This window comes from Chlorocebus sabaeus, chromosome 1 (genome assembly GCF_047675955.1).
Source record: "Chlorocebus sabaeus isolate Y175 chromosome 1, mChlSab1.0.hap1, whole genome shotgun sequence".
NCBI lineage: Eukaryota > Metazoa > Chordata > Mammalia > Primates > Cercopithecidae > Chlorocebus > Chlorocebus sabaeus.
The window spans coordinates 56,903,651-56,927,659 of record NC_132904.1 but is presented as its reverse complement, the minus strand read 5'-3'; the positions used below and the strand labels follow the sequence as shown (position 1 = coordinate 56,927,659).

The 24,009-nt window shown below is 42.3% G+C and overlaps 1 protein-coding gene across 1 annotated transcript; it reads right to left on the bottom strand.

Annotated features, from left to right (window-relative positions):
- Positions 1 to 2,290: 2,290 nt before the first annotated feature.
- Positions 2,291 to 23,490, bottom strand: NLRP10 (NLR family pyrin domain containing 10). The gene is made up of 3 exons (XM_008007806.3): positions 23,407 to 23,490; positions 5,713 to 6,046; positions 2,291 to 4,141 (listed from the first exon to the last, which is right to left on the bottom strand). The coding sequence occupies exons 2-3, from the start codon at positions 5,999 to 6,001 to the stop codon at positions 2,388 to 2,390; spliced, it is 2,043 nt and encodes a 680-aa protein (XP_008005997.2). The 5' UTR covers positions 6,002 to 6,046; positions 23,407 to 23,490; the 3' UTR covers positions 2,291 to 2,387.
- Positions 23,491 to 24,009: the final 519 nt, after the last annotated feature.

Here is a 24,009-nt window from a genome sequence, read left to right as displayed (position 1 = left end):
AGGGGCACATGTGCAGGTTTGTTACATAGGTAAACTTGTGTCGGGGGTTTGTTGTACACATTATTTCATCAGCCAGGTATTGAGCCTACTACCATTAGTTATTTTTCCTGATCCTCCCACCCTTCAGCCTTCAATAGGCCCCAATGTGTGTTGTTCCCCTCTATGTGTCCATGTGTTCTCATCATTTAACTCCCACTTATAAGTGAGAACATGTGGTATTTGGTTGCCTGTTCCTGCATTAATTTGCTACAGATAATGGCCTCCAGCTCTATTCATGTCCCTGCAAAGGACATGATCTCATTCTTTTTTATGGCTGCATCCTTTTCTTCTTTCATTGCATTGCTAGGATGTCCAGCACAAAGTTGAATAGGAGCAGTGAGAAAAGGCATCTTTGCCTTGTTCCCAATCTTATGGAGAAAGCATCTACTTTCTCACAATTAAGTATGATTTTAGCCATAGGGCTTTCGTAGATGTTGTTTATCAAACTGAAGAAGTTCCCCTCTATTCCTAATTTGTTGAGAATTTTTATCATAAATAGATGCTGGAAATGTTTTTCTGCATCTATTGATATGATCATATGATTTTACTTCTTTAGCCTGTTGATGCGATAAATTACATTAATTTTAAAATACTGATCTAGCCTTATATACCTGAAATAAATCTCACTTGGTCATAATATGTAATTCTTTTTATACACTGTTGGATTCAATTTGCTTATATTTGGTTGAGGATTTTTGCATATATGCTCATGAGAGATATTGTTAACATTTTTAAATGAATAAAAAACATTAATAGTCATTTCACCAAAGGGTATATCTAAATAGCCAATAAAGGTTTGTATAGACAACCTCATTACTCATAGGAAAAATGCAAATTAAAATCATGATTAGAGGCCATTACATAACCACAAGAATAGCTAAAATGAAAATATTGACAATACTAAGTGTTGACAAGGATTTGGAATAGTGGTAACTCTTACACACTATTTATTAAAGAAGATTAATACAATCACTTTGAAAAATTGTTCACTTTTATCTTCTATAGCCAAAGACATACATATCCTTTGACCCAGAAATTCCAGTTCTAGGTATATCCAACACAAATGAATATATATGTGCAGAAAAAGACATTCAAAATGATTATGGAAACATTATATGTAACATATAAAAACTAGATGTTGAAAGAAAGAGGCCAAGACACAATAGAACATTTATGTACATTTTTAAAATGGGAGAAAACTAAACTGTATGTGTATGTAAATGCTTGCCCAAAGCCTGGCACACAAGAAGAGCTCTAAAATGTGTTAACTTTTATTATCATCATTGTTTCTGCTACTCTAGTAGCAGTAGCAGTAGTAGGTCTAAACCTTATATTTTCCCAAATTATAAATATTACAATTCTTATTTTATAAATTTTTAAAAACTGATGCTTGGAAAAGATAAGTAATTGAGCAAAGGTACATAGCTGGAAAATGGCAGATCCAGTATTTAGATCCAATATTTAGAACCAGGTTTATTAGAACCAGTGTTCCTAATCTTTCCAGTAAAACACACTGATTCTCACATCAATGATATTATATGCATATTCAACTAGCAATAATGACTATAAGTAATTTATATTTATTATTTCTAGCCCATAAATGTTATATTATCTCTTGCATAATTTTGACATGCTTATAGCACCAATATAAGTTCTTGTGTTACATTTGCTTTTGTTGCCAGTGAAACCCACAGTCAGGCACTATTTTCATCTGGTGGAGCCTTGGTATGTAACTCCAAATTTATCCTTTCCTTCTCCCAAATACCAACATCCATGTATCAAAATCTTTAATTATATAAACATCTTAATTTCAGATTAAGGACAAAGAGATCCCTAGACATACGTTCAATAAACCTTTACTACACACTATTCTATGCCAGGATTTTGCACAGGTCTGGACACAGCATGATGAATTCAAAATGTATAATCCTTGCCTTTCTTACATGTCTGTATCCCTATAGCTTTAGGCTGTAAAAACAATTCCTGGAAATGTCTCCAGAAGCCTTCTCTGAAATAAGCAGGAAATAGTTTATTGTCTAGGAAAGAGTCAAATGTCAGAATCAAATGCTTGGTCATCAACTTTAATATATAAGAGGAGCTATGGAAACTGTACTCTATACTGTAGGAAGTTATAAACAGCCTCTGGGGAGGGTACTAGAGACCTTGGTGGTGAGTGGGGCTGTTCCTAAGGACTCATTACACATTTGCCCAGGTCCTATGTTTATATCTTCTGATCCTCTCAAATCTAATTCTCTTTTCTAATCATTCCTTTGTCCTTCACTCCTTCTAGTACCCATTAGTGTTGATTCTCTTCTCTCCATCCTTTTTAACTCTGTCTTTCCCCATCTTCATGTCTGTCCCTTCACCCCTTCATTCCTCCAATCCTTCAGCGTGATTGTCCCCATTTCTCTGCTTCCCATCCCACTGCACCTAACTTCCTCATCTGTTTCCTCTGTCCCTCTGCCTTTTCCAGTAGAAGCCTCCTTGTGTGTTCCTGCTATGTTATCTTTGCCCTCCTTCTGTCCATGGACAGAAGGACGTTTTTGCTTCTCCTTAGGTCCATGACTCAAGCTGCTTTTGACAGAAAATGAATTCTGGCTCTGGGATTTCTTTTCATTTGAATGTTTTATCTTGAACGATACATCATTCATCTGAATACCTTTTACCAGATTCTTTATTTTAGCTTCATAGAGGGAGAATTCCAAATCCCAGGTCCTGTTGTGCTTCATAGATTCCATCTGTTCTTTAAAATGCTTCAGATCCTGCGCTAAACAAGGAGAAATTCTGAAGCAGAACTTGAGCTCCAAGTTCAAGAAGCTGTCTTTTTTCAATATGTCCAACAAAAACTGCATAGTGAGGGTCATCTCATCATTCCCTTCCTGCTCCTTTGCCTCCAGCAGCCTTTGCACTTCTCTGCGGGACTCTTTCCCCAGCCGGTTTTGGTCCTCTTTCACCAGGTAGGACATGGCATGGAAAAAGTCCTGGAAGCTGATGTGACGGAAGCTGTAGAACTTCTTGATGGCAAGTCCCAATTGGTAATCGTTACTACTCAGGAAAGCGGCAAGCCTGGGGCCATCTAAATTATGTTTCCTGAGCTCAGCTTCTTCAAATAGGAACCTCTGGTTCTGAATCCCTTCAGCGGCCAGGGAGCACAGACTCCTCAGGACCCTGTGCCGGGAAAACTCGGAGCAGCCCCCATCATCAACGGGCGGCAGGAAGGTGGAGACGTAAGCCATGAAGATGTCAGTGCTGTTTCTAGGTGTCTCTAAGACAGCTTTGCCTCTCTCCATCTGCCCCTTCAGCCAGGAGCAGACCACCCAGCAAATGCCTGGAACCTGACACGCTTTGTAGAGAATGTCATTTTTCTGTACAATGTCGAAGGCACTGTCAGCTTTCTTCTCATCCGTGAAATAGGAGCTGAAGTACCTCGCCCTCTCCTCCTCAGAGAAGCCTAAGATATGGACATGGCGCGCTTGTTTCAGCAAGGGCTCCAGATTCCTCAAAGCCAGGGGCCGGGTGGTGATGAGAAGGGAACATGTGGGGAGTGTATGTCTCCTAATTAGAAGGTGCAGCAGGCTCTCCTTGGGACTCAAACCCCTCTTCTTTAACTTTTCTTCAAAGGGCCTCTGCAGCTCATCAAAGCCATCCAGGATGAACAGGAGCCGCTCTGGCTGCCTCAGAATCTCTGTGACAGGGGCTTGATTGTCCCCGCAGCACCAGAAAAGGAGCTGCTCCAGTTTGCTCTCCAGCAGCAGGACCACTTCTTTGCAGCTTACATAAAAGACATAATCAAACCGGCCTGGGTACAGACTACCAGTGGCCCAGTCCAACACCATTTTTCTGGCGAGAGTGGTCTTTCCAGTGCCAGCAGACCCCTGTAGCACAACTAAGGATGGGGCCAGGGAGGGCTTTTCCCCTGAATCAAATAGAGCCTCCACCATGACAGAGTCCAGCTCCTGCTCCGGGATAGGGTGAGAAGGTGATTCTGGGCTCTCTGAGCTGGACTTGGCCACCAGGAGCACCTGATTGTATCTGCCATTGACTCCTGCTTCCTGCCACTCCTCTAGGCAGCGCACATGCTCTCGGTATATTTCTCTGTAATCTGAGCCAAACAAATGGAATGTTAGGTGGTGAAATGGGAATTTTAAAAGGCAAAATGGCCCCTCCAAACTGACTCTGCTCATTAGTCTTCTTCTATGTCTCCAACTTGGATCTCCCTGAGATTATAGTTCTGGCTTCATGGGGAAGGGCCACTGTATGTGTGTATGAGTGTGTGTGTACAGGCATAGTATGCACATACACATCTGTATGAGTGTGCAAGGGTGTGTTCTGTGTGTAGATATTTGTGCATGAATGCTGGTATCCACATGTGCTCATGGAATGCGTTCATGGACCTTCATGTACTGTTGTGCAGGGAAGGTATGTCAGTGTGCATCAGCAAGTGTGTGTAAGAATACATGTAAGTGCAAAATGCCTGTGTGAGAATGCATGAATGTCTGAGTGTTCATGTGAAATGTCTCCATGTGAAGAGGTGAGGACAAAGAGAGGGGAAAGGAAAGGGATGTCTGAGGATGGTGAAGTGATAGGAGACTTGATATAGTTTGGATGTTTGTCCCCTCCAAATTTCAGGTTGAAATGTGATCCCCAATGTTGGAGGTAGGGCCTAGTGGGAGTTGTTTTTGTCATAGGGGCAAATCCCTCATGAATGTCTTGGGGCTCTCCCCACAGTAATGAGTGAGTTCTTGCTCTATTAGCTACACAAGAGCTGGTGGTTTAAAAGGGCCTGGCACCTCCTCCCCTCTCTCTTCCTCCCTGTCTTTCCATGTGACACACCAGCTCTGACCTTGCCTTCTTCCATAACTGAAAGCTTCCTGAGGCGTCACCAGAAGCCAACGTTGACAATATGCCTCTTGTACCACCTGCCAAACCATAAGCCAAATAAATCTCTTTTCTTTATAAATTACCCAGTCTCATGTATTCCTTTATAGCAACACAAAAGGGACTAAAATAAGCCTGTTCTTGGGAAAGGACAAGCCAAATACTAAAGATAAACCAGCTTCTCAGTAAGAGCCATGACTCTGGGTCCATGAAACCCTCCCATTTGTATGTAGCAGAGGAGCTTTCAGGCACGAAAGGAGCCTATGGGAGGGAGCACAGGCACCAAAAGATCCCTCCCTCCCCCCAGGCACCCACAGGAAGAACCAGGAGGCCATGAGGTTCCACACCCACCCATTCTGTAGTGTGGTTCCTTGAGAGATCAGGGGCACAGAAGACTTAGAAGCAGCCTGAGCTGCCTGCCAGCAAGCAGCTAGGTACAGGTCTGACTCCTACATCCTGATGCTATTTCTTCTGGTTAGTGGAAATCCCTTTACCAACACCCTCCCAGTCTCTAAGCCCCTTTCTTCAGACTCTCCTTCTCTACCACTGCAACTGGAGGTAGGCGGTGGGGAAGAAAGACTAGTATTTTCTTAAATCCCCAGCTTTGGCTCAATCCCCCTCCTGACAGTTGTTGGAACCCTCAGGTGGAGACCACCAAGGACTCTGGGGCACTGGGGACTAGAGGGCAAGGTGACAGAAGGCATAAGTTACAGGCTACAGGCAGCTCTGCAAATGCCATGGGGGGAGGGGAGTCCCAGTGCCATCCTGCCCTCCCCTTTCCCGGTCCACACTCACCATGCAGACAAACGTGGCTGAGCTGGTCCACAAGTTCCAACAGGTTCATGACCCTCAAGCCCTTGAGGACAACTTTCACAGCCTCCTTTTCTCCATACTTTGAAATCAGTAATTCTGCCAGGTCCACCGGAATCAGGCCCTCCAACTCCCCTCTGGCCAGTGGGGGCTGGCCCTCAGACAGGGTCATATCCCGTAAGTAGAACTTTAACTTCTTGAAATCATTCTCCTCAAGGTCACTCAAGGCCCAGAGCAATGCCTCCCGGGGGTTTCTGGCCTTGGTCATGGCCATGGTGATCTGGGGGAAGGATCAAGTCCAGACCAGCAGACCAGTCACCTGGAGAAGGAGACAAAAGGAGAGGTCCACTGCTGAGAGGCCCACCCTGCTTTCTGGGGGCTTGGCAAGCTGCAGAGCGGAGGCCAGGGAGAGACGAGATACATGTGCAAAGCTCCAAGAAAGACAAGCAGATGAAAGAGCACGGGAATTTTCCTAGTCATTCCCCACTGCCTCTTTGTCAGGTGACACGTGACTGTGTTGGCAAATGGGTAGGAAGGTATGTGGGTGTGTTAATCTCTCAATCTCTCTCTCTCTTTCTCAGACTCTCTCTCTCTCTCTCTCTCTCTGTCCCCGCTCCCTTCCTCTTTCCTTCTCACACACATTCTTTATTAGGCTCTGCATGCCTCCTTAGATAGATGGATTAAGAAAAAAAAACTTTAAGTTTTTATTTATTTTATTTTTTTGGAGACAGAGTCTCCCTCTGTTGCCCAGGCTAGGGAGTAGTGACATGACCTCAGCTCACTGCAACCTCCATATCCTGCGTTCAAGCAATTCTCCTGCCTCAGGCTCCCAAGTAGCTGGAATTACAGGTGCCCGCCACCATGCCCAGCTCATTTTTATATTTTTAGTAGAGATGGGGTTTCACCATGTGGGCCAGGCTAGTCTCAAACTCCTGACCTCAGGTGATCCACCCACCTTGGATGAGCTACTGTGCCTGGCCAAGTTTTAAGTTTTAAAAGTGAGCCTGTCCCTGGCTGTGTGAATCTACAGAGAGCTGGAGCACATTTGCTGGAACTGCTGTGGTATGGCAAGAAGTTAAAAAAAAATCTACACTCAACGGCTCAAAGGCCACACATCAGCCTGCTGGCCTCAATCACACATGGATTGCAAAGCTAGAAGTCTCCTAATTCAGATAAGGAAACAAATCCAGATAATGATACGAAGAGGAACCGTCACATGTAAATCACTCTGTGCCAGGTGATTTACATATCCTTTTTGATCATCTCAGAAATCATCTCAGGTACTAATCCACATGAGAAATTTGGCAGTCAGAGAAAAATGTATTTTTAGAGTTTTGCAGAGCTAGGCCACTGGGCAAAGAGGCAGGATTTAAACTGTGGTCTATGCCCTGGGTGGAAGAGAGAGACAGAAAAAACTCAAAAGATAAAGACATAGAAGACAGAATCAGGAACCAGGAAGTTAGGCTAAATGTTACCAGAAACTGGAGACATATGTAAATACTAAAGTAGCAGGGAAGGGCAAGCAGGATTTTGAGTTGTGTTTCTAATGCAGAACTAAAATGTAGTCCAGGTGGCAGTCTTTGGAAAAGAAAAGCAACAATTAATAGAAAGCCTTCAGAATCCAGAAATACACCTGTGACCTAAGGCCCATAGTGAACCCATCTCAGTAGGACAATGTCACGTTCATCATTGAGAGTGTTCAAAAGAGAATTTGGGAACACAGAGAGTTGTTGCGATTCAAATACCAACATTTTGACTACATTCCGACAGAGAAAGAAAATGTTTGGAACATGTTAGGATACATGGGACTTTGGTTGTCATAGGCCAGTTTGGAAAAGCAGGCCTGTGAAAGCCGTATTAATTTACAGCAAAGCTTCAGGCTGCATGGGAAGACTCAGGGCTTCCCGGCAAATTTCTGATGTTGGTAAAGCTATTTAATAATTCACGAAAGAAAAGACAACACTAGACCTGCCAAGAAGATGACTAGTCTAGGCTGCTCACCACAGTTCAGCCTTGGGGAGCTGGAGGTGAGGCAGGGAGAACTCAGCTCCCTGATCCAGGAGCCCAGTAAGCAAAGCCTGGGGACTGAGATGAAACAGATCCCCTTTCCTGGTCAGACAGCTCTACAGGTCCAAGTCTGGGCTCTCTTAACCCATACTCACTAGTTAACTTCTGTTTGGTGGTGCTGGTACCTACCAGCTACAGCTCAATACCTAACAGTTCCTAGTATATGTAGGCCTGGAACAGAAGGGCCCCTCCCCACCTGCCCCAAGCCTCTGTGAAGCAGAACCACCCACTGACTGTCAGTGGGATGACTGTCAATGGGACAGGCAATTGCTCACCAGTGGAAAACTTGACCTCATTTTTTCAAATGTTGAAGTTGAGAAACAAGGGAGAAGTGGAAGGCATGAACTATTCTGTCACCAAGAGAGAAAGAGCCCAGGAGACTTCCCACGTCCCTCCCTGAAACCCACACCCCTCCTCTACCACTTAACCCCAGCCTAGGCTGGTGCAGTTTGACTAGAGAGACAAAAGAATTGAAGCACTGTCACCATTTCTCTAAGTTGTTGAAATCACTGGAGAATGAAAAAGGAAGAAGATAGGAGCTCCATGAAATAGGAATTCAAACAAGGAGAAAAACAGGCCAGGCACAGTGACTCATGCCTGTAATCCCAGCACTTTCGGAGGCTGAGGTGGGTGGATCATTTGATGTCAGGAGTTTGAGACCAGCTTGATCAACGTGGTGAAACCCTGTCTCTACTAAAAATACACAATCAGCTGGGAATCGTGATGCACACCTGTAATCTCAGCTACTCGGGAAGGTGAGGCAGGAGAATTGCTTGAACCCAGGAGGCAGAGGTTGCAGTGAGCTGAGATTGCACCACTGCACTCCAACCTGGGCAACAAAGTGAGACTTCATCTCAAAAAAAAAAGAAAAAAAGAAAAGGAGAAAAACAAATTCCCAGAAGGCAGCTAGTCCTCTGACCTAGAGAGCTGAGGATCCCTGAAAGTCCTGGCAGAAAGAGAGCAGGTTTCTCCAAAAACAATGTCTCCAAGAAAAAAGAAAAAAGACTTGCTAGATTAGCGATGCTACTGGCTTTCTAAAAGAGCCTACTTGGTGGCTATTAGAAGGTGAAAAAAGCTAGCAGTAACTTCCAAGAAAACCAGATAAATGAAAGTAAAATAAGGAAATTGATAGCAAGAGGAGAAACAAAAAATAAAATTGGAAATATAATAGTAAACTACAACACTCCAGTGTGAATAATGTTTGCATAGAAATCACAGTGTAATCACTGAACATTGCTCCAACTAAAATTTAAAATATAATTATATTGAAAGGATGGTGGTCCATGGAATGTACTAGAAGAGGAAGTCAATAGATAATGCCTAAAATGTTGACTCAAAAGGTAGTGATATACAGTACGCGTATTACTTCAAAATGCAGAGATGTAAGAAGAAATAGTTAAAATCTAATGTATTAATAATTGTTTCAGGGAAAAGAGACTGGGCATCAGGAGAGGAATGGACTACATAGCCAGTGCTAGCAAGATGGCAGTAAGGAGAACAGGCAGGCTAGCAAAGCACATAAAAAAATTACAGTGGTCATCTGGACAGTTCTGATGGCTGCTTTCTATAGCATGTTCCTGAGTCCCTGGGGTGAAAGATAAGGCCTCGGCCCTCAGATCTATCTCGGTGTTCAGGCTGGAGGGTGGTGCTGTGGCCTGCTTGGGACTGCTTTTCTAGGGCTTGATCATAGGACTGAGGGAAATTTGATGAGGGTGCAGCATGCACTGCAATAAAAGGGCCTATAGTGAGATGAAACCAGGGAGGGATTACCCAAAGAAGCCAAATAGAGGAAGAGGAGCATGAAATCTGGTCAGAGAGGTTGGAAGTTAGAGCAAGATTCTGACATGAAAGGCAACATCTATAAATGAGAAATGGAATTGAAGTTGGAGGAAAAGAAGTCAGTTTCCCCAGGGATAGAAAGCAGAGATTAGGAAGTGTTGGCCAGGATCCATCAGAGCCACATTGTGATGTAAGGTTGTAAGTGAATGGTTTATTGCATCCAAGTGCACAGTACACATGAGCAAGAAGCCCCATGGTAATCAAATCTTGGGGGCTGGCCCAGCAGGAGAGAGAGAGAAAGGAATACTATACAGCACTGTGATTCCAGACACCGTATCATCTCTCCAGCCCAGCATTCTCCTTGTGGCAATCATGGCAAAAGCCATCATTCTCTAAACTTTTTTTATTTTTTTACCTTGTAGGGAAAGGAAAACTTCTCCTCTACCCTCTTAGGTTCTTTAACTGAGACCTACAAATCAAACTGACAAAAAACAGATTAACAGGAGAAATCATACAAATTTTCTTTGATGTTAACAATTTTACATAGCATCAAGGACTTCACAGACAAGAAGTGAAAACTCCAAAGAAGTGGTCAGACCCAAAGGCTTATATACCATTTTAACCAAGGGCTGTAAATGTTTGGAGAAGTGACAAGGCAAAGGAAAATGTATGGAATTCTAGGGGTAGCAAGTTGTGGGAAAGTAACTAGCGAGTAGATGGGGAAAACTAATGAAAAATAAGGGTTACTTCAGGAAGGATTGCTTGGCAAACATATCTCAGCATTGACTTCCCATCTCCAGTGATAAGAATGTTCTCTACTTCCTAGGAAAACCTTTCTCATGGGAAATGTATGCCCTGCTTTTAGGTAGAAATGGGAAGAGCAGACAACCCTTTCTGAATCTGCTGTTTTTCAGTTCCCTTCAGATCAAAGTAATCAGCATGCTTAAGTGGCATATTTTGGTATGGCATGTTCAGATGCCTTTCAATCTCAAGAATGAGTTCTATACAGAACTCTCATTCACTTTTGGTGAGAACGTAAAAATATGACAACCAGTTTATTATTATTATTATTATTTTAAAGACAGTCTTGTTCTGTTGCCCGGGGTGGAGTGCAGTGGTGCAATCATAGCTCACTGCAGCTTCCAGCTCCTGGGCTCAAGCCATATTCCTGCTTCAGCTTCCCAAGTAGCTGAAACTACAGGCATGCACCATCACACTGAGCTAATTGATCTGACAGTTTCTTGCAAAGTTAAGCACTCCCTACCCTATGACTTAGCCATTCCCCTCCTAGGTATTTACCTCAGAAGAAAGAAAACATGTCTTCACAAAGACTTCTACACAAATGTTCCAAAGAACATTATTCACAATAGTCAAAAATCTGAAACAAATCAAGTATCCATCAACAAGTGACTGGATAAACAAGTTATAGTACATTCATACAATAAAATATTACTCAGCGATGAACAATTGATAGACACAATGCATTGATAAATTTTACAATTGTACTGTGTGAAAGGAGCAGACACAAAGAATTCAAGTTGTTTCTTAGCCACTGGTTATAAAAAAACAAAATTCAAATTTTGTTATTCCATTTATATGACATTCTACAATACGAAAACTAGTCTGTCATAATGCAGAGCAGTGGTTGCCCATAGCCAGATATGACATGGAGTACTACAAAAGGGCCCATGGCACTTCTGAAGTGAGGAAATGTTCCATGTCTTGACTGTGGTGGTGGATACATAGGCCAAGACTTTCTCAAAACTCACTAAACATACACTTTTTTTCCTTTTTTTTTTCTTTGAGACAGAGTCTCACTCTGTCACCCAAGTTGGAGTGCAATGGCACAATCTCAGCTCACTGCAACCTTCACCTCCCAGGTTGAAGTGATTCTCCTGCCTCAGCCTCCCAAGTAGCTAGGATTATAGGCATGTGCCACCACACCCGACTAATTTTTGTATTTTTAGTAGAGACAGGGTTTCACCATGTTGGCCAGGCTGGTCTCAAATTCCTGACCTCAGGTAATCTGCCTGCCTTGGCCTCCCAAAGTGCTGGGATTACAGGCGTAAACCACCACACCTGGCCTGAACTATACACTTTAAATGGAGGCAGTTTGTTGTATTATAAATTATACCTCAGTAATGTTGATTAATTAAAAAAAGAATGAGCTCTGATAACTAAACTGTTAATCTTACAAACCTAAGAGAAGTCTGCAAGGACCACTTACTCCAGCAACCAAACAGATCATTGTGAGCTAGTCCCGGAATGTCCAAGGCCAGTAGGGAGGAGACACACCTCTTTATGGATAGGAATCAGCGAGGGACCACAAAGGAGCCTGGGAAGGAATGTCATTGCCAGGGTGAGGTGGCCAGGAGCTGAGCCTGCAGAGGGGGCACCTGGGGGCTGAAAAACAGGTAGCAGGCAGCCAGCTTTGCAGGGAGGGAAGAAGGGAGAGAAGAGGTGTGCCTGAGGCCAGAGTTCTCTAGTAACACTGATGTGAGTATCAGAACTTCAGAACTGCAGAGAGGTGGTAAAGCTACATGACCACCCTTTCTTAGTCAAAGTCTTCTAAAAAGTCTAAAGTGACTCTCTCCAAGAGAAGAAAGAGAAGCAAACTGTCTCTGGGGGAAAGCCTCCCCAATTTAGGCCTCAACAACTACCGCTCATAAACCAAGCAATGAACTCATAGCCTTGAAAATCTGAGTAAAAATACATAAAAACAAGAAACATAGATTCAGGCCAGGCAAGGTGGCTCATGCCTGTAATCCCAGCACTTTGGGAGGCCAAAGCAGGTGGATTGCTTAAGCTCAGGAGTTCAAGACCAGCCTGGGCAACATGGTGAAGCCTCATCTCTACAAAAATTAGCCAGGCGTGAAGACACATGCCTGTAGTCTCAGCTACTCGGGAGGCTGAGGTGAGAAGATCACTGGAGCCTGGGAAGTCCAGGCTACAGTGAGCTGAGATCATGCCACTGCACTCCAGCCTGGGCAAGAGTGAAACCCTGTCTCAAAAAACAAAAAGAAAGAAGAGACACAGATTCAGACCACTAAGAATTATAGATGTTACATGAAAATGTTTTCAAAATTTAAAGATGTAATTACAAAAATAAGCTTATAAGAAACAAGAAAAAATAGAAAGTTTTTTTTTAAAAATCCTTTTATATAAAAACAAAAAACATAAAATAGAACTTCTACAGATGAAGAATATAATTACTGAAATCTAAAATTCAATATACAGAATAGATAGCAGCTGAAGTCAGAATTAGAGAGCTGAAGCTATGGCCAAAGAATTTATCCAGACAGCAGCATAAACGGATAGGAGATTGAAAATATGAAAGCTTAAAAGACATGGAGAATAAGGTCAGGACAGGCAATATTAAGAGCAAATGGGCCGGGTGCAATGGCTGATACCTGTAATCCTAGCATTCTGGGAGGTCAAGGTGGGCGGATCACCCGAGGTCAGAAGTTCGAGACCAGCTTGGCCAACATGGCTAAACCCTGTCTCTACTAAAAGTACAAAAATTAGCTAGGCATGGTGGCGCATGTCTGTAATCCCAGCTACTCGGGAGACTGTGGTGGGAGACTAGCTTGAACCCAGGGGGCGGAGGTTGCAGTGAGCCAAGATCGCACCACTGTACTCCAGCCTGGGCAACAGAAACTCTGTCTCACAAAAAAAAAAAAAAAAAACAAAAAAAAAAAAACAAAAAAAAAACCCACAAACCTACAGATCCAGAAAGAACAATTTATCCCAAGCAGAATACATAGAAAGAAAGCCACCTTAAAATACATCACAATGGAACTGCAGACTCTAAAGACCAAGAGATCTTGAAGCATCCAGAAAGAAAGGACCACCAAGAAACAACAAGGCAAAAAAGAAGCCAGAGATGGCAGAATGTTTTGAAAGTACTAAGATATTACAACTGCTAATTTAGAATTGTACATCCAGGAAAACTATTTTTCAAAAATGAAATCAAGCCAGGCACGTTAGCATGTGCCTGCAATTCCAGCTACTCAGGAGGCTAGGGTGGAAGGTTCCCTTGAGCCCAGGCAATACAGCGAAAACTTGTCCTTAAAAAAAAAAACAAAACTGAATGAATGAATGAAAGCAAACCACATTCACAGTTTTTAAAAATGTGGACTACCAAGGGAACTGCTCTAAAGAAAATACAAAAAGCTGTACTTCAAGTAGGTGAAAACAGTTCAGAAGAAAGTCTTAGAACAGGCCGTACGTGGTGGCTCACACCTGTAATCCCAGCACTTTGGGAGGCTGAGGTGGGCAGATCATGAGGTCAGGAGATTGAGATTATCCTGGTCAACATGGTGAAATCCCGTCTCTACTAAAACAATTTTAAAAAACAAATTAGCTGAGCATGGTGGTGTGCACCTGTAGTCCCAGCTACTCAGGAGGCTGAGGCATGAGAATGGCTTGAACCCAGAAGACTGAGGTTGCAGTGAGCCGAGATCACACCACTCCACTCCAGCCTAGTGACGGGGTGAGACTCCATCTCAAAAAAAAAAAAAAAAAGTATTAGAATAAAGTCTTGTCCTAGAAAGACAAGAAGAAACAGTGTACAGAGAAAGTGGTAAACATGTAAGCAGATTGAAACATACTGGGTGTTAGCCTTATAAAAAGAATAGTAATAGTGTTTACATCATGTGGCTAGTTCCTCCACCCAGGGGAAATAATGAACAACAGTGTATAAATCAGAATGGGAAATACCAAAGTGAAAGCATTTTAAAGCCCTTGTAACATCATTGGTGCAGTTCTTTAAACAGAGTTAATGCATTAAAAATGCATAATAACTTCTGCACCTGCATGCAGCTGGTGCAACAGCAATGCCTATTTCTCTATCATCTGGAAAGAACTTGTAGAGGATGATGCAACACCATGACTATCATAGCTTCCAGTGCCTTGATGAAACCTCAAGGTTTTTGGCCTTTTGGCCAAGCATCTGCCATTTCATATTGTTGCAGCATTTGTTGTGTCCTAGGAGTTGCAACTATCTATAAGTTTGTTGTGGCTAAACGATGAAATAAGGCATATACAGATTTCTGCAGAAATTGTAATCCTACGAACGATTTTGAAGAGATGAAAAAGGCTGGTATCTTTCAGAATGCAAAGTGATATTGGAATGTAAAGAATTTCTGTGGATTGTGTTCCATGGGAGTTTGTCACTAGCCTATGTTCCTGAACTGTGAAACATGAATATGTGGGCAAATGAATAGTTTGTTTTGACAAATAAACAATTAACAAATATGAAAAAATGCATGATACAGTCAAGAGCTATAATTAAAACACTAAAATTGGAATACGTGCTTCCTAAGTAGTAAACAGGAAGAATAAGAAAATGTAATGAACCAATAACCCCATTTAAAGGCCAAATATAAGGAATGAAGACAACACAGAGGCTGGGCACAGTGGCTCACATCTGTAATCCCAGCATTTTGGGAGGCCAAGTTGGGTGGATCACTTGAGGTCGGGAGTTCAAGACCAGCCTGGACAACATGGTGAAACCATGTCTCTACTAAAAATACAAAAATAAAAAATAAGAGAGAACACAGAAAAGTGAACCAAATAAAAATCAAAAATTAAATGAGTGAGTTTTGCTGGCCAGGCGCGGTGGCTCACACCTGTAATCCTAGCACTTTGGGAGGCCAAGATGGGCAGATCACGAGGTCAGGAGATTGAGACCATCCTGGCTAACACGGTTAAACCCCGTCTCTACTAAAAATACAAAAAATTAGCTGGGTGTGGTGGTGGGCGCCTGTAGTCCCAGCTACTCCGGAGGCTGAGCCAGGAGAATAGCGTGAACCCGGGAGGCAGAGGTTGCAGTGAGCCGAGATCATGCCACTACACTCCAACCTGGGCTACAGATGGAGACTCTGTCTCAAAAAAAAAAAAAAAAAAAAAAAAAATTAAACGTAAGAAATTAGTCCAAATACTCAACACAGAAAATGCAAATGGACTAGACTTGCCAAAGCAAAGAGAGAAACAGATCAAATAGTTTAAATATTTAGGCCAGGCGCGGTGGCTCAAGCCTGTAATCCCAGCACTTTGGGAGGCCGAGACGGGCAGATCACGAGGTCAGGAGATCCAGACCATCCTGGCTAACCCCGTGAAACCCCGTCTCTACTAAAAAAATACAAAAAACTAGCCGGGCGCTGTGACGGGCGCCTGTAGTCCCAGCTACTCAGGAGGCTGAGGGCAGGAGAGTGGCGTGAACCCGGGAGGCGGATCTTGCAGTGAGCTGAGATCCGGCCACTGCACTCCAGGCTGGGCGACAGAGCAAGACTCCGTCTCAAAAAAAATAAAAAATAAATAAATAAATAAATATTTAGTTATATGTGTTTATAAGAGTTACACCTCAAGCATAAAGATATGGAATGGTTGAAAGCAAAAAAATGAGGAAAATATATGTGAGGAAATTCTAATCAAAGGGAATCTAGTGTAGCTATATATATTTTTATTTATTTATTTTTAAATAAATAAACTATGAGGTAGGTACTAGAAGGTCAAATATGAAAACAACGTGATCCTTGCCTGAAAAGATGTAGAGTTTAGTAAGGATAACAAACAAAGAAAGAGATCATTTATCCCACTTTAGAAGCAGACAAAAGAGGAAATTCACATTTTAGGAAGAAAGTATAGTCCTGAAATATAACCAGTCTATTTTTATTTATTTTTCAAGACAGGCTAAACCTGCTGCCCAGGCTGGAGTGCAGTGGTGCAATCATAGCTCACTGCAGCTTCAAACACCTAGGCTCAAGCCCTCCTTCCACCCTCAGCCTCTGAGTAGCTGGGTCTACAGGTACACACTACTACATGTGACTATGATGTAGCTATATTAATTTCAGCAAAATAGACTTTAAGACAAAAGTATCGGCTGGACGCAATGGCTCATGCCTGTAATCCCAGCATTTTGGGAGGCCGAGGCGGGGCAGATCACGAGGTCAGGAGATCGAGACCATCCTGGCTAACACGGTGAAACCCCATCTCTACTAAAAAGACAAAAAATTAGCCAGACGTGGTGGCACGTGCCTGTAATCCCAGCTACTCAGGAGGCTGAGGCAGGAGAATTGCTTGAATCCGAGAGGCAGACGTTGCAGTGAGCCGAGATCGTGCCACTGCACTCCAGCCTGGGTGACGAAGCAAGACTCCCTCTCAAAAAAAAAAAGACAAAAGCATCATTAGGGTTGAAGACAATGAATACGTAATGGTAAAGGTCCAATTCACTAGAAAATTTTAACAACTCTAAGCATATAATAACCTAATTAGATTCAAAGTACTCAATATGTGGTAAAAAAAAAAAAAAATTGACAAAGTTACAGAGAGAAACTAACAACTCCATCATTACATTGAGAAGATACTAACCTTCCTCTCTCAACTGTTGCTAGGTCAAACAAATAAAAAAGATCAATTAGGCCGGGCGCGGTGGCTCAAGCCTGTAATCCCAGCACTTTGGGAGGCCGAGACGGGCGGATCACGAGGTCAGGAGATCGAGACCATCCTGGCCAACACGGTGAAACCCCGTCTCTACTAAAAATACAAAAAAAAAAATAGCCGGGCGAGGTGGCGGGCGCCTGTAGTCCCAGCTACTCGGGAGGCTGAGGCAGGAGAATGGCGAGAACCCGGGAGGCGGAGCTTGCAGTGAGCTGAGATCCGGCCACTGCACTCCAGTCCGGGCTACAGAGCAAGACTCCGTCTCAAAAAAAAAAAAAAAGATCAATTATATATAGGCTAAAGATCAGAATTAGCAAGCTTTACATAACAGACTTATAGAGTTCTGTGTCCTAAATTTAAATGATAAACATTCTTCTAAGGTACACCTGGACCACTTGATAACACACTTGGCTATAAAGTAAGACACAATTAATTTTTAAAAATAGGTATTGTATAGATATATTCTCTGAAAAAAAACAAAATTCAATTGGAAGTTATTAATAAAAAGATAAACAAAGATGAAATATAGCTTTTGTTTATGAATAGAAAACTGAGTATCACAAAAATATCAGTTCAGCTCAGTAAGTATTTAGCGTCAATGCAATCTAATCCATCAGGTTTCACAAACTTATCCTAAAATGTACAGGAAAGAGCAAAGGGTAAAGAATAACCAAGACTTTTTTTTTTTTTTTTTTTTTGAGACAGAGTCTAGATCTGTCATCCAGGCTGGAGTGCAGTGGCACGATCTCAGCTCACTGTAAGCTCCGCCTCCCGGGTTCACGCCATTCTCCTGCCTCAGCCTCCTGAGTAGCTGGGACTACAGGCGCCCGCCACCACGCCCGGCTAATTTTTTGTATTTTTAGTACAGATGGGGTTTCACTGTGTTAGCCAGGATGGTCTTGATCTCCTGACCTCATGATCCACCCCCCTTGGCCTCCGAAAGTGCTGGGATTACAGGCGTGAGCCACCGCCCAGCCTAACCAAAACACTTGAAGAAAAAGATGGCAGACAAAAGGGAGAGGCTGCCCTGGATATATTCTAAAACTAAAGTAATTAAGATAACATAATATTGGACCTGCTCTACCGGGTTTCAAAACTAATTCTAAAACTAGAGATGGCGATACATTCTGAGATATTGATTGTTAGATAATTGTGTTGATGTGTGAACGTCATAGAGTACTTTCGCAAACCTAGATGGTAGAGCCTACCACACACCTAGACTTTATGGCATAGCCTATTGCTGCCACGCTACAAACCTGTACGGCATGTTACTGTACTGAATACTGCAGGCAATTATAACACAATGGTATTTGTGTACCTAAACACAGAAAAGGTACAATAAAAACATGGTATAAAAGTTTTTTTAAATGGTGCAAATGTATAGGGCATTTACCATGAATGGAGCTTGCAGGACTGGAAGTTGCTCTGGGTGAGTCAGTGAGTGAGTGGTAAGTGAATGTAAAGGCCTGGGACATTACTGTATGCTACTGTAGACTTTATAAACACTGGTCACTTAGGCCACACTATTTTTTTTTTTTATTTTTTTCTTCAATAATAAATTAGGTTTTAGCTTACTATAACTTTTTTACTTTATAAACTTTTTAATAATTTTTTTAACTTTTTGACTCTTTCATAAAAACACCTAGCTTAAAACACACGATGTACAACTATACAAAAATATTTTCTTTATCTCCTTATTCAATAAGCTCTTTTCTATTTTTAAATTTTTAATTTTTTTTTAACTTTTTAAACTTTTTGGTTTAAGACACAAACATATTAACCTAGGCCTACTCAGGGTTAGGATCCTCAATATCACTGCCTTCCACCTCCACATTCTGTCCCTCTGGAAGGTCTTCGGGGCAGTAACGTGCATGGAGCTGTCATCTCCTTGGATAACAATCCCATCTTCTGGAACACCTCCTGAAGGACCTGCCTGAGGCTGTTTTACAGTTAAATTTATTATATATAAGTAAAAGGCATATTCTGTAAAAAATAATAAAAAGTATAGTAGAGTAAATACATAAACTAGAAACATAGTTGTTTATTATTATTATCAAGTGTTATGTACTATACCTAACTGGATGTGCTATGCTTTTATGCAACTCACAGCACAGTACATTTGTTTACACTAGCATCACCACGAACATGTGAGTAATGTATTGCATCACGATGTTACCATGACTACAACACCACTGGGAAATAGGAATTTTTCAGCTCCAGTATAATCTTATCGGACCACTGTCTATATGTGGTCCATCATTGACCTAAACATCACTAAGTGGTGAACAATTGTATTTCTCTTTTAATGGCACAGTAGATGAATAGGGAAAGGAAGGACAATCCAAAAAACAGAATTTAAAAATCCCACATAGGTTGAAGGATTAAAACAATACTTTAAAAAACATCAAAAATATGTAGACAAAATGCCTGTCTCTGATATTCAAATAGGAAGAATTTCTTAAACCAGACTCAAAAAAGTCCTAGCCATAAGATAAAGTATTGATAAATTTAACTACATTAAAATTAAGATCTGTTCTTCAAAAGACACCTTAAGGAATGTGAAAGGAAAAGCTGAAAAGTTAGAGGATATATTTGTAATATTTATGACTGATAAGGGATTAGTATAAAAATATGTACTGAAGTCCTTTTAAAAAGAAATAAAGAATTCCCCCTCAAAAATAAATAATAAATAGAAAACAACTTATAGAACCTAGTAGAAAATAACCTAATAGTAAAGCATACAGAGAGATTTTTTTAATAGGATTCAAATATATATGGCCACTAAACATATGAAGAGATTTCAACCTAATTAGTAATCAGGAAAATGGAAATTAAACACACAAATAGATACCATTAACTATCCATCCACTTTTCCCAGTTGGGGGAAAAACTAAAACATGACAGTTTATTCATCAATGGGAACTTTTATATACTGTTAGAAAAACGTGTAAATTGGAACAGCCTCTTTGGAAAACAAGTTTGCATTATCTTGTAAGTATGAATATTCACATATCTTACAACCCAGCTGTCTTAGTCTGTTCAGACCCACACATTGAAATGAGACACAAAATATCACTGACTGGGTGGTTTAAACAACAGAAGTTTATTTTCCCACAGTTCTGGAAGTTGGAAGTCTGACAGCAGGTAACAGCATGGTCAGGTTCGGTGAGGGCTCTGTTCCTGCCTTGCACATGGACACCTTCTCGTTGTGTCCTCACATGAGACACAGAGAAAGACTCTTTGTATAAGGCCACAGGCTTATTGGATTAGGGCCCCACTCTTAACAACCTCATTTAACCTTAATTACCTCCTAAGACCCTACCTCAGATATAGTCATATTGGGGGTTAGAACTCAACACAGAATTTTGAGGAGACAGAATTCAGCCCATAGCACTGACTCCCAGGTGCCCAAGAACACACACATAAAACGATGTTTAAAGCACCAATTTTCATAATATCAACACATTTAAGCAAGCCACATGTCCACCAACAATCAAATAGAAAATAAATTTTGGTATACTTATACAAAATACTGCCATACATCAGTGAAAATGAAGAATGAGCTGCAGTTCTATGCAACAACATGAATACACATCAGCAAGTTCAAAAGATTACTACTTTCAGTATGATATGCTTTATATTGAGCTCAAAAACTAGCAAAATTCAACAATGTATTGTTTAGTCATACATATATATTTGAAATAAAACTATCACTTTATGCAAACGATAGATACAAAATTCAGGTGAGTACTTATTTCTAAGGGTGGGGCAGTAAGGCAGTGAAATATTGGTGGTTATAACTCATATTGTCTCAAAAGCCAATTGTTCAATTTTTAGGACTTTTGAGAGCCCATTGTTAAACCACTGGTAGCTTGAAATCAGCTATGGTGGGAGTATTTACCCATGGAAATTGGCGAATACTGGAACCAAGAGGCTAGTTGTTAAACATTTACTAGCATACCACTGAATGTAAGCTGTTGCTAGTGTTCTAGTCCTTGGTTTGGTTCTGTTCATTATTTTTTAAATGAACAAGGGTTATAGTTCTTAGTTTAGTTAGTAATGTATGTTCATTATATCATTTAAAAAGAATGAATGAATGAAAACAAAGAGGTTCATGAGTGGACCCAAAAAGTGAGCATATCGCGAACCAAGGTGTATGATTGTTACAATTGTGTGCACCTATGGTAGGGAAAAAACAAAAAGAGCATTAAGTTCCCTCCATCTGGGGGATATCAAGTGTCAAAAGAATCTCTACTGATAAATGAGGTTAGTATATACCTGGAAGGTACTATCCCACTCTCTGAGAGCAACACACCAGCTTCCAGGAACGAGAGGATGGGCCCATCCAGTCCCATGGAGGTGAGTCTCCTTGGCTCCCTCACCAAGCAAGCCTCTCAATGATCAAGCTCTAGGCCAGAAAAAGTGGATGGTATGACCCATGTGACAGGCACAGAAGGAGCTGGGGCCACACTATCAGCACCCACCATGTGGTCGTCATTCTTGAGCCAAACTGGGTCCAGCCTCTAAAGTAGCTCAGGCAAGAGGGGCAGCTAACACCAGTAACTCACATTGTTTTCTGCCCCACCCTGGCATAACGTCAAGGAGGTTGGCCAGGCCTGCTGCTGTTAGAATGGAAGGAACCTGAAGGGGAAGGAGTCAGGGATGGACTAAAGTTAGCAAGCCAGAGAAAGAAGCAGCACCGACTACCAAAACAAGGGAAAAGGAGGAAAGGCTAGAGGTGGGTGTAGAAATGAAGATGTGGAGGTCAGAAATCAGAGAGCTGAGAGAAGGGAATCTCATGCCAAGTCAGCCAGAATGACAGTGGTCTTGGGGATCCTGGCCCTTGGGAGCCCTGGAGACAGACAGATGCTACATGTAATAGGTCACCCGGTCAGGTTGGCTCCCTCAAAAGGGGTGTCGGACAGGGTGGCCAACTAGTTGGTGGGGCCAGGTTCCCTTGATAACATATACCATGCAGAAAGCAGGTCTGAAGTTTGAGGTCTGTGACGCTATTGCTTTCCAGCTGTGTGGCAGCGTTCCTTACCACCCCAGTCTGAAAGAGCCTCCAGGCCGAGGGGCCTTAATTGTGCTAAAGTCCACATAGAAAAGGAATGAGACTCACAAAGCCTAAGTAAAGTGCTCAGTTTCCTGTAAACAGCTGACATTGGCAGAGAGAAACTGTGGGAGGCAGCCCACAAGCCCGCCCATGCCAGGCCATCTGCAGAAGGATGGGGTGGCAGCATCACAGGGCATGGGCCAGCTCTGCCCCCTGAGGGAAGCCTTAGTAAGTCCCAATTGACACTTGCTGCAGAGTTGTGGTAGTGTGGGCTCCCCCTGGTGGTCCCCCCACAGTTTAAGCTGTAGTTGAGCTCCTTTCATGCCAGATGGTCACCGAGGAGATGGGATAGATATATCAAACTACAGGTCCTAACTTTAATATGGCCCTGGCATATACGGCCCTGGTCTTTTCAGGCAGGACTGTCAATCATGTTGCCAGGACAACCAGGAACCCACATGTGATGGTTAATCCTATGGGTCAACTTGACTGGGCCACGGGGTGCCCAGACATTTAGTCAAATATTATTCTGGGATTGTGAGGGTATTTGGAGATGAGATTCACATTTGAATGAGTAGACTGGGTAAAGCGATTGCCTTCCCTAAGAGTGGGTTCATCCAATCAGTTCAGAACCTGAATAGAATAAAAAGGCTGACACTCCTGTGAATAACAGAGACCTCCTCTTGCCTAACTGCTTCAAACTAGGATACAGGTCTTTTCCAGCTTTTTGACTTGAATGGAAACATCAGCTCTTCTTGGGGTCTCAAGCCTGTCAGCTTTCAGTCTGGAACTTATACCACTGGCTCTCCTGGGTCTCCAGATTGCTCACTGCAGATCTTGAGACTTCTTCCATAATTACAAAAGCCAATTCCTTATAATAAATCTCTTTCTATATATATCCTGTTGGTTCTGTTTTTCTGTAGAACCCTGACTAATACACTCGTACAATACATTGCCCATCTACATTGGGACAGTCTATTTTCTCTCTTCCCATACCTCTGCCCTTTTCCTGATGAACCCAGGCCCCAGAGATCTCTCAGCCAGCCACTGAAAAGCTGGCATTTGGGATAATACGCACTCTCATCCTGGCCAGTCAGCCTCCCAGAAAGACCACACCAACCTTCTGTACTCTCCTGCTCCTAGGCTATGTTGCTGGAGAAAAATCACAAGAGCTGGCCAGATTCTCGAGCTCTCCAGGCTCAGTGGGTGCTCCCATAATTGATCAATGCCTTCAATAGCTCACTCTCAGACCCTCCTCCTAACACTGTCCATTCCCCCAAGGCTTATCCCTGCCCTTGCACTGCCATTTGCGGCAAGATCACCTTGCCTCAGCTTACCTGAGAAAAACGTCATTTGCAGGACGTTCTGCAACTTCCCTCCTTTTCCCAACTCAATTTGTCTCTGCTTCTTCATCCATCTCCTTCTCTTTCCTCCCAGAGAGAAAGGTCTTTAAGACATCGGTATTGTTTCATGCGTCTGTGTGAAGAGATCACCAAACAGGCTTTGTGTGAGCAATATGGCTGTTTATTTCATCTGGGTGCAGGTGGGCTGAGTCCAAAAAGAGAATCAGCAAAGGGTGGTGGATTATCATTAGTTCTTATAGGTTTTGGGATAGGCGGTGGGGTTAAGAGCAATATTTTGGGGGCAGGGGGTGGATCTCACAAAGTACATTCTCAAGGGTGGGGAGAATTTTAAAGAACCTTCTTAAGGGTGGGGGAGATTACAAAGTACATTGGTCAGTTAGGTTGGGGCAGAAACAAATCACAATGCTGGAATATCAGTTAAGGCTATTTTCACTTTTGTGGATCTTCAGTTGCTTCAGGTCATCTGGATGTATACATGCAGGTCACTGGGGATATGATGGCTTAGCTTGGGCTCAGAGGCCTGATAGATATAAAGGCAAAGTTCTTGAAGGCAAAGTGTCCACACCAACCCAGATC

What these genes read in the sequence shown, in the direction of transcription:
- NLRP10 (XM_008007806.3), bottom strand. Translation starts at nt 6,001, where the DNA reads ATGGCCATGACCAAGGCCAGAAACCCCCGGGAGGCATTGCTCTGGGCC. An exon ending in CAGCCACGTTTGTCTGCATG is followed by an intron (nt 4,142 to 5,712) that starts GTGAGTGTGGAC and finishes TGTTTGGCTCAG; the next exon opens with ATTACAGAGAAATATACCGA.